The sequence below is a fragment of the Lytechinus pictus genome, chromosome 10 (assembly GCF_037042905.1).
Source record: "Lytechinus pictus isolate F3 Inbred chromosome 10, Lp3.0, whole genome shotgun sequence".
NCBI lineage: Eukaryota > Metazoa > Echinodermata > Echinoidea > Temnopleuroida > Toxopneustidae > Lytechinus > Lytechinus pictus.
In genome coordinates this window covers 17,713,199-17,729,503 of record NC_087254.1, presented here as the reverse complement: position 1 = coordinate 17,729,503, position 16,305 = coordinate 17,713,199, and the positions used below count along the sequence as shown (strand labels likewise).

At 35.4% G+C, this 16,305-nt stretch overlaps 1 protein-coding gene across 5 annotated transcripts in view; it reads right to left on the bottom strand.

Moving 5' to 3' along the window:
• LOC129269188 (axin-1-like) overlaps positions 1-14,181 on the bottom strand; it is a 45,368-nt gene extending 31,187 nt beyond the window's left edge. The window contains exons 1-2 of one of the 5 annotated variants that reach the window (XM_064105455.1): positions 13,816-14,181; positions 4,732-5,637 (exon numbers count right to left, since the gene is read on the bottom strand). In XM_064105455.1, the coding sequence (XP_063961525.1) occupies positions 4,732-5,561 (830 nt within the window). In that variant the 5' untranslated portion in view covers positions 5,562-5,637; positions 13,816-14,181. Of the gene's footprint in view, positions 1-4,731; positions 5,638-6,478; positions 6,900-10,884; positions 11,284-11,428; positions 11,665-13,815 lie in introns of those variants that run through there. The other 4 variants (XM_054906649.2, XM_054906652.2, XM_064105454.1 and 1 more) reach the window with 4 other exon arrangements.
• Positions 14,182-16,305: the final 2,124 nt, after the last annotated feature.

Genomic DNA, 16,305 nt, shown 5'->3' with positions numbered 1-16,305 from the left:
ATCGCAATTTGCTCCACATTTTTTTAAGACTGCTATGCATTAAGTCTTTTGTACATATGTACTGTATAGCATATTTTTACATAGGACTGTACATTACTAGTTGAGAGGCTTTCTCTTATGACCAAACATGCTATTCAAATTTGTAAAGCAAAATTGTTCCCTGAAGAATTTATTTTTTGTTTACTATTTTCAATTAAAATATCAATGTTACTTTATGTTACTGTCTGCATAATTTCAATTTTTGCAGATATGAAAATAAGGAAGCTCTCCATTGAACCACAACGATCACAATTCTATACGTTCATTCAGAGTGGAATAAAACTTGAACACATGAAGAAGAGGAAATAGAATTATTTCATATTTCATTAGAATAAAACACGCACAATAATACAGTTCCCTCAGTATGTACTGACACGGAAATCCTTGTACATGTACTATGTCAGCCTACGTGCACATTTTTTTTGTGAAATTAGGCGAAAATTTAAAATTACATAACTGTTTAAAATAACATGTACATTCAGTTTGATTACATTTTCAGTGTCATGCTTTATACTTGATTTTGTCTTTCTATTCGAACCAACTTTTGGTTGGGATGGACTTCCCCTATTAAACAGACCACAATCATTTATAAAATTGTAAAAAGATGCATTTTCTAATCCTGAACAGGTCTTCAATTTACAGGAATATACATGCACATGTGGGCCTACATGTAAAACCAACTGGTAACAAAGCCTACATGCAATATAGAAAGACCACCAATGTTGTAGTAGCTGGTATACCACTGCTTTGTAAACAGCATACAAATCAAACTATCTCCATTCTTGAATCTCTATGATGAATGTTATTTGGGGACTTGGGACACTGATTAGCTTATTAAAGTTTAATACAACACTACATATTCAATGGATTAACAAATCTTGCTCCTTATTCTCTTACATGTACATGTAGCTTTGTAATTTAATAAACATGGGTATTATGAAACCTCTCAAATTGATCTAGGTTCAAGCCTGAATTTAGACCTTTTACCTTCAAATACATCATGTAAATGTACATGTACTGTATGTACACAGAAAGTATGTAATATTTGAAGTACAGTATGTAACAAGTACTAATAAACACATTAAATTACTATATTCTAATGCTTTCTAATAGGCCTACTTGTACATGTACATGTAGTTTGCAACGCCTTCATAAAATACTCATGAATATAAAAAATGAGGCCATACATGTATCTTACGAATAGGTAGTGGTGGAAATCAATCAAAAAATATGTAGGAAACAAACTGTTTATCTTTGATTCAGGATTATAAGAGTAAAGATGCCAAGATCATAACTCAATTATTCCCTACAAGGTCTTGACCAAAGGCTATTTTGCCTATTATTTTTCTTAATATATTGATACGTGCCATGTAAACTAAAAGTTCTATTAATAATAAGGGGAAAAGAATGGGGGAAGGGGGGAGGGGAAAAGGGGGAAAAGAAGAAAAGTGGGAAAATGGGAAAAGGGGGAAAAGTGGGAAAAGGAGGGAAAAGTGGGAAAGTGGGAAAAGGGGGAAAAGTGGTTAAAGGGGGAAAGAAAGAAAGAAAGATATACCTCTAGGCCAACATGTATTTTTTTTAAGAAAACAGAATTGACAAATGTTTATTTAGTCGAACTGACTGGTTGCCAAATACATGTAATAAGAAGATTCCACCCCCCCCCCCCTCCCCATCCCACAATAAAATGCCCCTATCCCAGATGTAATGATTATCCTTTATCACTATTATATAACAAAATACCCTATGTAAACCCATCAGTGATGGAGTTAAAGTAAAAACACTACCTCCACTGGAAAATACCTGGCCGCAATAGAATACACCTTCAAAGATCTCTTTTTTAATTCTAGATATCAGTAATTTTGGGCCAAGGTTTTTTTTTTAATGAGTAGTTATTTTCAAAAGCATGTAAAGTAATCTACCAAATTTTATTTGAATACATTACTTGAATACAGTATGCAGTACATTATCTACTTGCACATTTAATAGTAGAATATCTGGGGACCAAGAATATGGATAACTTGTAAACAGGGGCAACTTATCCACGATGCATTTATATTGTAAATACATACAGCTTGATGTCAGGGTTTCTGTACCATATTATACTGTATGTAAACCTGCACTGTATTCCAAAAAATGAAGGTATTAATAATTGGAGATCTAATTTTTATACCTTGTGATTTGAATGACAGGGATGTTTAATGGATAACGCTGGAGTAGCCTCTTCATTCAAGAGCACTATCATCAAGAACCTCCATAGGCTATTAAAACTAACCTCTCACACATCTTAAAAGTCACAATTAGATCGCTGCTAATACATGTAGTTAACAAATTATATGTACGGCTGTAAGAGGTGGTTTGAATTTTGAACCATGGAGGAAGAACTATTTTCCTGAGGGGTAGAGCCCCAAAGGAAAATGGTAGCATTCATGTCACTATTAAAGGGAGGGGGATCATAGCTTCACCAGATCTCCCACTTCTCTAATTTCACCAAACCTTTGTTCAAAGGCCGTGTGCCTAAATATTTGGTTTATGTCTGTCATCACTATAATTATCACTAACTACAAATAGATAGGAAAAGTAATTGAATGAATAATAAGGAACCCCAGTCTTTGAGTGAGAAATTATTAATTAAATGTTGTGTCACTGTTTCGTATTTGCTTTGTCATGAATTTTATTTGAATTTTTTATATTTCATAAAAATTATAATAAATGTTGTACATTGTAGAACTAAGAATGTTGCTAGAACTCTCCGTTACATTTCAATGTTTCAAATCCGTGCATTATAATAATAAAAATAATAGATGCAGGATTTGTGCCCACACTCATACTAGAAGGATTAATTTTTAAATAAACAGAGTAAGTACCACATGATGATTTATTCATGATGACATTGAGATCCTCATAGCTACTCCAATAGAGTGACCCTTCTAAATTATCCATCAATTCCATAAGGAAACTCTCCTATCCAACACCAGGCCCTATTGAGATGCAATACACCTTGGCCATCTAAATTACCTCTCCCATCATATAAAATGAAAGTGACCACACCACAATAATGCAGATGACATGATAGTGGGCATCTATCCACTCAGACAGGCTTGCACTTGGGAGGAAAAAGAGAAGTACAACCAAAGGTCGTGTGCAGTGCATGACCGTACTCAAACCTAGTAAATTAGATTGGACTGTGTGAGCTGCAAGCTAGCCTATGGGACCAAGGACACCAATATTATGGACCATAAACAAGGTATCAGATTGGTGGCAGAAATATCAATTCCCTGCACAATTGGCAACTTGCTGAAAAACTCCTTTTCCCATCACTTTAATATTAAAATGGCTAATGCTGGATGAGGAAAATAATTTACGAATACTACAGAAGCCTTGTTTGCAAAGAATGTGTTTATTTTAATGATAATTTTTGAAAAACAATAACCACAACATTGTCTTTTTCATACAACAAAAAACATCAGAAAAGACCTTTTGAAATGTGCATGTATTAAGCAGGCCTGCATGTGTGGGACTTAATCAGAGGGAATCAGATTTTGGCAAAGCCAACAAAAATCAAGTCTGCAATACAAATACAAATGCATTTTCTGCCAATGGATAATTCAAGAATACGTTATAGAGAATCATCTACTTTGAACAAATATCTAGTACAAAAATAATTTATACTTTTAAAATCCTTTTCTGGCCGTGTATTGGCTACTAGATTGGAATTGTGGGTCATGCATGCATAGTTCATAGTTGCATGATAATGTACATGTAGGGACATATATCTAGGCCGACATGTACATGTATGTCTATCATGTCAGACCCAAACGTAATTTTGAGTGTCAGGAACTATCCTCGACAGACACATCTTGCTTCTGATTCCAAATAGTCAAAGAAAGAAGGCAAAACACATAAATAATTTAAAAATAAATAATTATATTTCTATCCATTAAATAGCAAAGTTTTGTTGGCATCGTAAGAGTCTGATCCAGTCTCATTTAAGTCCCACATGTAAACATTGATGTTAATAGTCTAACTAGGTAACTATCAGCTGAAATTCCAGAAATCAATATTCTTCATTTACTTGGTACATGTAGTTTCAAACTTTAAAATTTCTTTCAGGGATATATAACACATAGGGCATTCGGGTATGTAATGAAAGGTATGGGGAGGGGTCCTCAAAGATCCTGAAGCAGACCACAATGTACACTGTTGGATGAAAAACTCTATTATTTAGATACAAGAAGCAATTTATTAGCCTGATTTTGAGAACCGTCTGGTAGACGGGTTCAGCTTATGACCAGTTTTCATAAATTCAAAAAGTTTGTTGGCTGTATTGACTGCCTTCTGCTGTGTGTACACACACTATTATCAGCTGCACTGTACATTCAGTGTATACCTACATGTAGTACACACTGTATGTAGGTCATGCTGTGTTCATCTAAAGTTAATGTGTTGTAGAGCACAGATTTGCTTTATACACAGTCATTGAAACCAACCCCCAATTATTTTCAAACTTTGGCTTAATGTACATCTCCAATGATTTAAAATTGTTCTTGTTGATATGATACTTTAAAACTTTTGGGATGGTATTTTTAGCACATTTTTAAGATACGAAATGATATTTTTTTAGATCAAAACAAAGTGAAATGATCACTTTAAGAGCAATTAGATGGTGAGAGGATGAAAACAAAACTGGCTTACCTGTCCTGATATCTGTCTGTATTATGCCTGTGATGACTACTCCTCAACAAGAGATCTGCTGTGAGAGACCCCGCTTGTGGAAGGTCTGAAAGTTCTGAATCCTCCGGCAAAGTTGGGAGGTAGCCTGCCTGTGCAGGATGACTATTACTACCATTACTGGAGCATCCTTCAGAACTCTTAGGACTAACCCCACCATTATTCACATATTGCACATAAACATCTGACTTGAGGAACATAGGATAGGATGTCTCCCGCATGTATTCCTCTACTTCCATCTGCGATGCATCAAACAGATTACTGTCTACTTTGTTAGTTCTTATTGATTCTGCTACATGGTTCCTTGTCGAGCCATGCAGCCTTACGACCTGTTGTCCATCTTTCTTGATAAATCTTCTATAAATTAGTTTCGCAAGATCAGTTCTGACAGGATCACTATCAGACTTCTTCTTGAATCCTTGCGTGGCAAGCCAGAATAACAGAGGGTTCTCTGCACCTTCCTGAATAAGATAGTGTTTGAAAAGCTGAATCCCATCCTCGTCCGAAAGCAATGCATGCAAGGATTCTGTCCATCTTGTGTACGGCGGCGTCACAGATGCCGAACCTTCTGGTTCGAAACCAAGTGGTGCCCCTTCCAACATTCCTCCTTTAAAAGTGGCATCCTTCAAATTTGACCGTCTTGGAGTACCTGCTGACTGGTCACTTTGCTTCCCACTTTTAACACTCGATGACACACTACCTCTATCCTCAGTCTCTTCTCCAGGTACTGGAGGTCGTTCCGAAAGCTGACTCCCTCCGCTATCAGCTAAGAACCTATACACTTCCAGACTCATGGTGGCTTAACATCTTAGGTTGTTCACTCATTTACAAATGTGCCTGCCATCCCACTCAATAAGTTTGTGTCAAAATCTAAATGAAAACAAAATTCAAAAACAAAAGAAATTAAAAATGATGAAGGTGAATTGAAAATTGACAGATTCTGTGTGAATAATGAAATGAAACACACCAAAATGAATCAAGGTAAGTAGATTATTTTTCTAAAATTCTGTGATTACATATGGGTTTTGAATTTCAACAAAATAGAACTGGGACTCATCTTGACCTTTCTCAATGATGACTGCTGCTACGAGTACAAAACAAAATACAACAACAGAATGTCTAAAGTGTGTCGCACTACTGCTGCATAAAAATGGAAATACAATGTGTACATGTACATGGTGACAAAAAAAACATACTAGTAATAGATGAAACTTCAAAATCTCAGCATAATGTTCAAAAGATCTTAAAACAATTTCTCTCTACAATAATACATGTAATACGTATATAATATATTTGGAGTAATATTTTTTAAATTCGAACAAAGTGTATATACGTAGCAAATTATTCTTGAGCTCAATAATGCATTCAGTTTCACCTTTTCATATTAAAGAACTTATCCTTGATAAAATACTGAAATTCCAAGCTGACATACAATACTGTACAATACTTCATATGGTAAACATGAAATACATACAATGTATACATGCAACAAATCTGGACAAAAATCAACTTACAAAATCTCCTCTCTTAAACAAAATTCAATGAATTTTTTTATAAAACAGATTTTACATTCATAGCTGTCCTTTTGACGCCTGTTCCCTTGCAATATTTCAAATTCCTTCTATAGATTTTTCACCACTCAACAAACGCAAATTCTAGACGAAAGCCAGCTTCGCATGCACCCTTACGCTCACAAGCTGCGCTTTCCTACCTCAATCGCATGCACATACATGCACGTATATAATGTAACTTGCGGTGGTTACTCTGAGTTCGAAGCACAGCCAACGTGTGCATTTGCTATGCACAGAACAGCAGCATACATAATAAATGTAGACTCAAAAGCCAGCCATCTGATTAACATACATTAAAGAGGTCAAGTCTTGCGATGGAACCAATCTCTTGTTTTCCAATCGAGAAAACTGGTCAAGTAGCTGATGACCATCACATCCCCTCTCCCACTGTTATCATTTTCCTTTGAATTCTTGCATTCCTTGTAGAATATAAAGAGCTAACCTGCTCATATGATTCGTCCATTGAGTACTACCTTGACAAAAGCCATTCACTCACTGGGTTGGTTGGTTGTGCAGTGCTATTCAGACTCACTAGGCTTTTTCTTTCTCTCACACTCTCCCTCCTTTCTTTCTTCTCTTATGTATTCTTAGACTTGCAGGCCAGTGCAATTGTATTGAATAGCCAGCTCTCTCCCCTTTTGTTAGATACAATCCAAGCCTTAGCTTCTGGCAGTGCCAACACTGCTCCATGTTTTGTCAGAGGTAGAAGTTGAAGCACAACATTCAGTGTGCACAGAACAGAAAGCTGACACGATATTACATAGTATGCCACTGTGAATTGAACTACCACATGTATAGAGGAGCTTATGCAGCAATATCTAGAAAACCTAAATTATTCAAAATCACTGCACATTTAAAAAAGGAGTAGTTTACAGTGTATATTATAAAGCGTTTCCTGTCTTGCTTTACAATACACATACATGTACATACACTACATCTAAACTATCTCAAAATTACAGAACATTGTAATATGTGCACGTACATTTTTTAGACCTACTTTTATTTTTGAAGAGAAATTACTAGATCAATACTGTGTACAATGTAAGATAATGCAATTCTGACTCAACAAACTACATTGTACAGTTCATGTAAGCCTACAGTACCTTCTGAATTTCTGATTGCGACTGTGAAATAAATATTTTACAACACCTGTATGTCTAGCCTACAATATGCATGTATAAAGCAACCAGGCCCTCAATGTAAATATGATATAAGGAAAAATACAACATTATATTTCTAAAAAATATTAAGCTTTACACTTGTAGCAGACATAATTGGCAGAAAGCTGTTTGAGTGAGATAGAGTGAGGAATCATAACTGGCAGGTGGTCCCATTACTTTCACCTAGGCCTACATTATAAATAGAGAACCAATGTCACACACTGTTCTTTTGTCTTTCATTACATGATCATGAACGTGTAGCTGTAGGCCAATAATATGAAATTATATAATATCTCAAGTTTTTTTCCTACAATATCAAATTTAACATCTTTTTGTTTACGTGTAAAATGTAAAATAATCATAAATTCATATATCATTTGGAGATCTTTGACATAAAATGATTGAAATTTAATATTAATAGGCTATTTAATTATATTTTGTGTAATGTGTTACAATGTACATCACCATATCAGCTTTACATGTATTTGCTGATAACATACATGTATATGCCTATATATCAAACAAAGCATTTTCTTATTTCACTTCTGATTCGAATGAAACTTTTTGGTGCTACAATGCTTGTCAAAAACATTTTTTTCTAAATTTGTTCACATAAAATTGTTGTTGGTATTGACTGGAACTTTAATCACACAATAGTCCACATCCCCTACCCCTACATTGGATTAAATACAAAATAAAGTACAGCCCATTATCAACAGAAGGAAAAATATCCATCATACAATAATTTATTCCCCTAAGGCCCTTGCCTACAAATAAGTGCTGAAAAGACACAACTACAGATTGAAGATAGTCCCAAAGGCATACATTTTCAAATTGGGTTCCAACTGACCAACTTTAAACTTTATTTGAAAGGAAAAACTTATTAAACATATTTCCTAAGCTACACTATATAAAATCGATGTAGAGAACTTGTGCTAAGTATCCGAAAGGACAGGGTTTCAATTTGCCAGACCAATCAACATAATAAATCTAACCCTAAATTAATTATGCAGACAAACTGGAATGACAAATGATCCTCCTCCTAAAGTACAAATTTTACCTTCTTCTGACTTTGTACACAAAGCACATTGACAAAAATTAATATAAAAATCTGGTAAGACCTTTTCGTTGTGTATCTTTTAATACCAGTAGGTTGCAAATTGTCTCACAAGTTGTGCAAGACTGCAAAGAAAGAAGTCATTAGACTTTGCAGAGCCACTGAAAAATGAAACAAAACATCGAGGGGGCATCATACCCCTAAATATAAAGATTAATTATCAAACTTACCCCAGATACTCCCACGCCTACAAGCTCAGTGCTAAAACAGTCTCAATTAACTTTCTACAAGTACTGGTACATGCATGGTGATTTCAAATTGACAATATTGCTTCAAAATAGGGTACTGTATTTTAAAAGTAGGCCTACAACTGTGAACAGAAAATCGCATAGTATCTTAAAAGATGCTGCTTGTCTTAGGCCTATTTTGTCTTACACTCTAAATTACAGGGATTTAAAACAAGTCCACATGGACTGTAGTTAGGGACCAATCGAATTCCGGATTTAGTTTGAATCCTTAAGATTCATTTTTAAATCTCGAAAGATTTAAATTTAAATCATTTGAGATATAAATTTAAGTCGTTAGGATTAAAACTAAATTCAGAAATCGATTGGTCCCTAGCTACAGTCCATCTGGACTTATTTTAAATCCCTGTAATTTAGAGTGTATGTTTGCATCCACTAGAATTGGGACAGAAATTCTCAGGCTATAGGCCTAGTTATTAAGTTAACATTTTCTATCACTGTCGTTCCAGTGATATCGTTCCAGTGATCGCATTTTCAATGTTAAACATTTTCATGTTAAGCAGGGCTTGCTGGGCAAACAGTTTTTGGAAATTGTGGTTACTCTGGGTAAATATGAGGTTATTATTATTATCTTTATGATTTGACTTGTAAATTGTTTATATTTGAGAGAATGAGTTCAAGGAGAGAGAACGAACTGTGATATTGTGCAACGAGGAAACCCATAGTAACGTAAGTCTTTAAAGCTGGTTAATTGTCAAGGTCTTTGACACTGAAATTCTTATGAATTCGAAATTAAGACTTTTTCCTAGAGTAATATGGTGCAAGAATAAAAGGGTTTAATCTAATGTTTGATCTACAAGGGTGATTCCATGCTAGAAAAATTAGTCATTTTCACAAATTCTTCTAAACCGCTGTCCAAACAAACAAGGAACTTCAATTTGTTTTGTGGTAATAACAAAGTTCTACATGGTACATGTAGTCTTGTGAAAAAATAACAACCCCCCCCCAAAAAAAAAAATCTTTCCATGGGTGCATAAGAGGTGAAAATATCGCTTGTCGTACTGGACGCAGAGATGTCCTGTACAGGTTGTTGTTGTTGTTTGTTGGATATTAATGGCGACCAGTCATATTTGACTATTACCGCCAACTCGTTAGGCCTACTATTATTTTCTATTTCTGGGTTCCAAGCTTTGCCAAAAAACAAAATTCTGTGGTTTGTCCCTGATGAACTTTAAAACTTCCCTGATAATTATTTAAACCCATTCCCAGTTTTGCATGTTTTCTATTTAAAGTTGTTGCAGTGAATAACATGTATTTTCAGAATATATTTAACAAATTCCCTGATTTTTCCGACTGGAAAAAGAGTAAAATAATTTTCCCTGATGGGCTGGGAATCCTGCTGTATGACATGCAATATTTTCACCTCTTATTCACCAATAAAAACAAATCACTAGCTCAACTTTATCATTGCCATAAAAAAAAAAAATTATTGATCAAGCATTCAGTTTAAAGACTACATATCGTTCTCTAAATGTCCCATATGACACAAATGGAATCGCCACAACAATGGAATGCCATTCAGAACAACTTTATAAATTGACACGTTCCACAACAAAGTCACTGGCTCACTGCATAATTATCCCTGCTCAATTTGTAGATACATGTAATAAGGTAAATTTGACTACACCAGATCAAAAACCACTTTGTGACAATACAATGAATTCATTATTACGAGTATTTTAATTAGCAGATAATGACCTATTTAAAATTAGGTAACATAATTTAACTCTTACAATGCACTTGAGATCTTGCATTAATATAAAAATATGTTAGGGGGTGAATTGATTTCCTCAATGAACAAGATTGGTCAGATGGAGATCATTCATAAAAACATGATCCTCTGCCTCAACGGCATGGTCCCCCATGGAACACTTTTTTTATAATAATGATCAGTGAACACACAACTTCAATTCATTCAAATTCAAATCAAGGTGCCACTACTACTAATACTAGGCATTTATGCTGTAATTGTGTCTAATACTTTAGTACATACTCCAGAGTCTACTGAGGAGACCTAAACCTACACAAAATACATGCTCTCTCGATCTCTATTGTGCGGATACACAAGATGCAGCTCGAAGATCGGCGCTACAAAAAATAGCGCCCACCACGCATTGACTGTGTACCACGGCACGACGTCCAGGGTTATGCGAAGAACAAATCGAACCTCACTGTTTTACCAGTTATTCTCAAATTCTGTTTACGCTTTATTTATGATCCACTTGTGTGATAATCCAAGATAGTAGATATCCGTGAAATCCAGTTTGGGCAGAGTTTTCTTGAATTATGGTCCAGACTTCAGCTACAGAAAGTAACGCCAACGGCCATGCAGATGGAGCCAGCGTAACGTAGTCTCGCTCTATGCATCCATGGTCCAAATAAGCGCCCCGAGAAAGCCACGGGACGGGAGTGCGATGTGTGGTGCATGCCGGACCGTCCAATCCAACTCCAAGTTAAACGTGTTTTGATGCAACATATCGTTACACGATATTTAAAGGAAATGAAAAGGTAATTTTGAGTTTTAGCCTAAAATTCCTCAATATGATTAAACTTGCACACTTTCCTTACCTTCTAATCATTGGAATGAAATATTATGTTCACCGCTGATCAGATTCGATGCAAGCAAACCGTTCGTACGCTAGGCATGGCGAAACTGGGCATAAAATGGCAAGTCACTTTGGATGCTCATGCTGCATACACACACACGTACACACACAAACAGGGCCTAGGAAGTTCTCAGTGTTGCAAAGTGCATGAAACATCAAAGCACATGCCCGCCGCCCGAAAAGCTCCCAAAGGGCAGTGACGTACACACAAACGACAAGCCGCACCAATCAGAATGCAATTCATTAAGTTGCCTGGACCACTTCCACTAGGAAATAGAGGGGTGTTCACCAAATCGTAAATAGATAAGGTATAGATAATATTCAAAGCACGTTGCGTTACGCAACACAGAAAACTCCAATAAGATAAATAGCGATGTGATAAACTGTATCGGCTGAACAGGCAAACTATCGTAATAAAACTTCAATAGAAGACAAAACTCATCTAAAAGTCTAAAAGTTTGCTCTTGTAACATAACAGGTCACACTGTCATTGTAGCGTGAGAAATGATTAGATTTTTCTTCTCCTAACCCTGGCTCTTTTCCTTCTTTATCTCTGAACCTGGCAGAAATGTTGATTTACACGGATGCATGGGATTTTATCAGTGTTCTAATACATCATACATCTAGGAATATCTCTTCTCGTATATTCAACAAACATCATGACATCCCTTTAAAATAGTTTGGATTAGAGGTTTCAAAATACCGTCACCCTCTTGTAAAAAGTCTGTTGAAATTAAATTAAGTTTGGTTCTTAATTTTGTTTCTTTCCCTGGCCTTCCTTCCTGCACTGATGACATGGTCCATCGCTTTTATTTACAATGAAAACTAGGAGAGCGGCGTCGTATAAATGCACAGTCGAGATTTATTCAGGCAGTAAAAATTCACTGGCTACAATTGTGATGACTCGCCGTCGTTTTTTATTTGTATTTTATTTTTACAACCTGGACTCTCCTGGCTTTATTCCTCGCCTGGAATTTACAGGGCGTTCATTCTATGACTCTTGGCATTCAATTGTGATTGTGATAAGTGTGGTATACAGGAATACCAAATATGAATATTAAAAGGGGGGATAACATCATTTGTAATCAAGTTTCTGACATATTCATGTGGCCTATATTATGCTGAAGCAAAATAAAATGAGGCCCAATATAGATATACTTGACATTTCTGAAATTATACGATAGCGATAAAACAGGCAAACATTTTCAAATATTCAGACATTATCATAATCACAAACATTTGGGGTCCTTTCCCCATCACCAGTTGGTCAAGATATATGACTAAAAAAAAGGCTCTATGGAGAATTTTCTTTAGTTTCTTTCTTTGAAAAGGTAGTCCTTACACTATTTAAAGCATATTAGCAAGCAAGGAAAGCAACTAAACTTATCACAAAGACTCTATTTATTTTTTCAAGTTGAAAAGAGAGTATTTATCTTACGGCATTTTTTCTGGAAATTTGCAATAAGAGGATTTTAGAAGTCCCTGCGCATCGACACACCCTCCCTCCCTTCACCAAAAATGGAACGAAGCTTCATTTTTTAAGCTGGAATCGACACCGATATTAACAATTACAACACTTTTAAAAGAACATCATTTAGATAATAAGAGCGTTCAATCCATGAGTGGAAATAAAAATAGATAAATAAATGAATGAATAAATTTAATAAAAAAAATCAAAATAACAAAAATATCCATAGCATATATAGGTCTCTTGGTATAAAGATAATTTTTTCAATGGGGTGACTTCATGATGTTTTAAGAGAAACAATGTTTGAAAAAAGTGTTGAATTTATGGGAAAACCTCAAAAGTCACCGCTCTCTTCCTCTAGGCCAAATAGCCTAATTTATAGATATATGCCTACATAATGAAATATATATAGCATATATATAGCATATATATAGCAGTCGTGAACAATACAATCATTTGAGTGTACCACAAATTATATACCAATTAAATGAGGTTTAACAATAAATGCAATAGCCTATCCGCAAGTATTTCAAGCACTGGTATACGGGTGTGATACGGGGGGGGGGGGGTAGGTGAAAGAAAATACATCACCTTTCAATCATAAATTAAGATTTTTTTATTAAAAAGTTAAAAAAAAATCACTCGATTGGCACGCTCATATATTGTTTGGAAAATATGCCACGTCTGGCCTCTCTTTTTTCTTTTCTTTTTCTTCTCATTTCGCCACTTTTTTTCAAGGGAAGTCGATCAAGCAAAAAATAATGGTCCTATATTTTAATAAATCAAAATATTAAACTATCATTAACAAAAATAAATCGCCAGAAACAACGAGGTATACCGGTGGCAAAAGGAAACAACATATTTGGTTAATATGACTTTACCTGATTTCGTCACTGACTCATTTAAAACGGTGACATAAAGGGTCTACCGTCTAGCTATAGATGTTCAATTCCTGTGTTCAGATTCATATACTCGACCGGTAGGTCTATAGTAAATAATTTGTTTCTTACAAATAATTCTCAGACGATTAATTTTTGAAGAAAGAAATAGAATCTCTAGATCGCTGTTCTCCTCCTAAGCCAATGAATAAGCAGGAATGAAGTCGGAAGGCGAATCGTCTATCACAAACGATGGCATGAATATTACAGGGAGGGGGGATACTGGGGATGTACAATAAGTTGAACCGCGGAACTGTTAGTGCGGGGATACCGAAGCGAGAATACCGCCTTCATTACTCCGCTCTTTACGGGTGTTAATGATTTATCGCGAGCAATAAAAATAAGCCGACTCTCTGTGATCTATGCCGACACGAAGCCCTGCCAATTCAACGTATCGCCTCCATATATACCGCAGCATTCAACGTTCTGCTTCTATTGTTCATCTCTTCACATCTTCCCCTCTATTCTCCTTCCCCTCAGATCTATCAATATTCATCCTCTTCTCGCTTCCTCTTTCTATCTGTCTGCCTGTCTTTCTCTCCCTTTCCCTCCCCATCTATCTATCTTTCTATCTATCTATACCAACCAACCTACCTACCTACCTATCTATCTATCTATCTATCTATCTATCTATCTATCTATCTATCTATCTATCTATCTATCTATCTATCTATCTATCTATCTATCTATCTATCTATCTATCTATCTATCTATCTATCTATCTATCTATCTATCTATCTATCTATCTATCTATCTATCTATCTATCTATCTATCTATCTCTATCTCTATCTCTATCTCTATCTCTATCTCTATCTATGTCTGTCTGTCTATCTATCTATCTATCTATCTATCTATCTATCTATCTATCTATATCTATCTATCTATCTATCTTTTTATCTATCTATCTATCTATCTATCTATCTCTATCTATCTATCTATCTATCTATCTGTCTGTCGATCTATCTATCTATCTGTCTACCTACCTACCTATATCTATCTATACCAACCTACCTATCTATCTATCTATATCTATCTATATCTATCTCTATCTATCTATCTATCTATCTATCTATCTATCTATCTATCTATCTATCTATCTATCTATCTATCTATCTATCTATCTATCTATCTATCTATCTATCTATCTATCTATCTATCTATCTATCTGTCTGTCTGTCTGTCTGTCTGTCTATCTATCTATCTATCTATTTATCTATCTATCTATACCTTCCAACCTACCTACCTATATACCTTTCTCGGGCTATCCCCTTTGTTTTATATGGACCTATGCATAGGTCCATGGTTTACTCATCTCGTTTTTATAAACGTTATGAATAAATATGTTTTTATTGATTGTCTCCTGACGCGCTTCGTACTTTCTCTGCCCTCTCTCTCTATTTAAAAAAAATATATTTACCCCTCCCCCTTTCTCCTTCCTCATCAAATATTTCTCTCTTTCACCTAACCTTCACCCGCCTCTTATCCGTCCGCCCAACTATTCTTTCTGTCTCTCTTATTCGATCTGTTCAGCTTCCAACAAAAGGAGGGAATGTATTGTTATCTCGTCTTTACATGATTTCAGCCGAGTGTAAACACATTGTCCCATATTTTATTGGAATGTAGAGCATACACCATAAAGTCCTGCCATGATCGGTCCATATCCTACCAATTACTGTCATGAGTTCGTCTTGTTGTAAACTGGAAAAAAATAATGCCAATCCACAGGCCTAGATCTGAGGTTCGCAAATATTTCATGAACCCTCCCGCTTCTGGTTGTAGTACATTTTAATTCAGCTTTTATTATCTGGTTTAGAACCATTTGTGGATTTCGATGATTATAACATTTGAAATCGAAAATATTTCCATTTTAGTGAGAGATGTGCATGGCTTTGAACGTTGGAAGCTAAAACAATCAAGGGCTCGCAATTTTGGAAGATTACATCATTATCTAAAACTAATCTCAATCATCATCGCAGAAATACGCTGATTAAAGTGATAAAAGCTATATAACTGACTGGAACTGAATTAATGTTTATTAATTTCCAGCCAAGTATACAATGAAAGCACCCCCACGTTGATATCGGATGCAGCTAGGGTGAAAATGAGGGCCCCGAATGAAAAGTGGAAATGGGATATGTGCCTAATGACTGGTAATTACTAGTATATTGTTCACAACGGTCTTGGGAGAAATAAGCCCTTGCATGAATTCGGATTTGAAAAGGCCCGAAAACGGCAACTCATCCCTGCCCACCCCAACACTCACCCACACCCTCACATACACGAACATAACCTTACGGAGAATTGCATTTTGTTTATTTTTCCTTTGTCATGATACATTTTGATGTATAAATGACATTTTTGTCTTAATTGGGTACTCCAGGCTGAAAATAATTTGATTTGAGCAGATACAATAAAATCAGACAAAATTAATA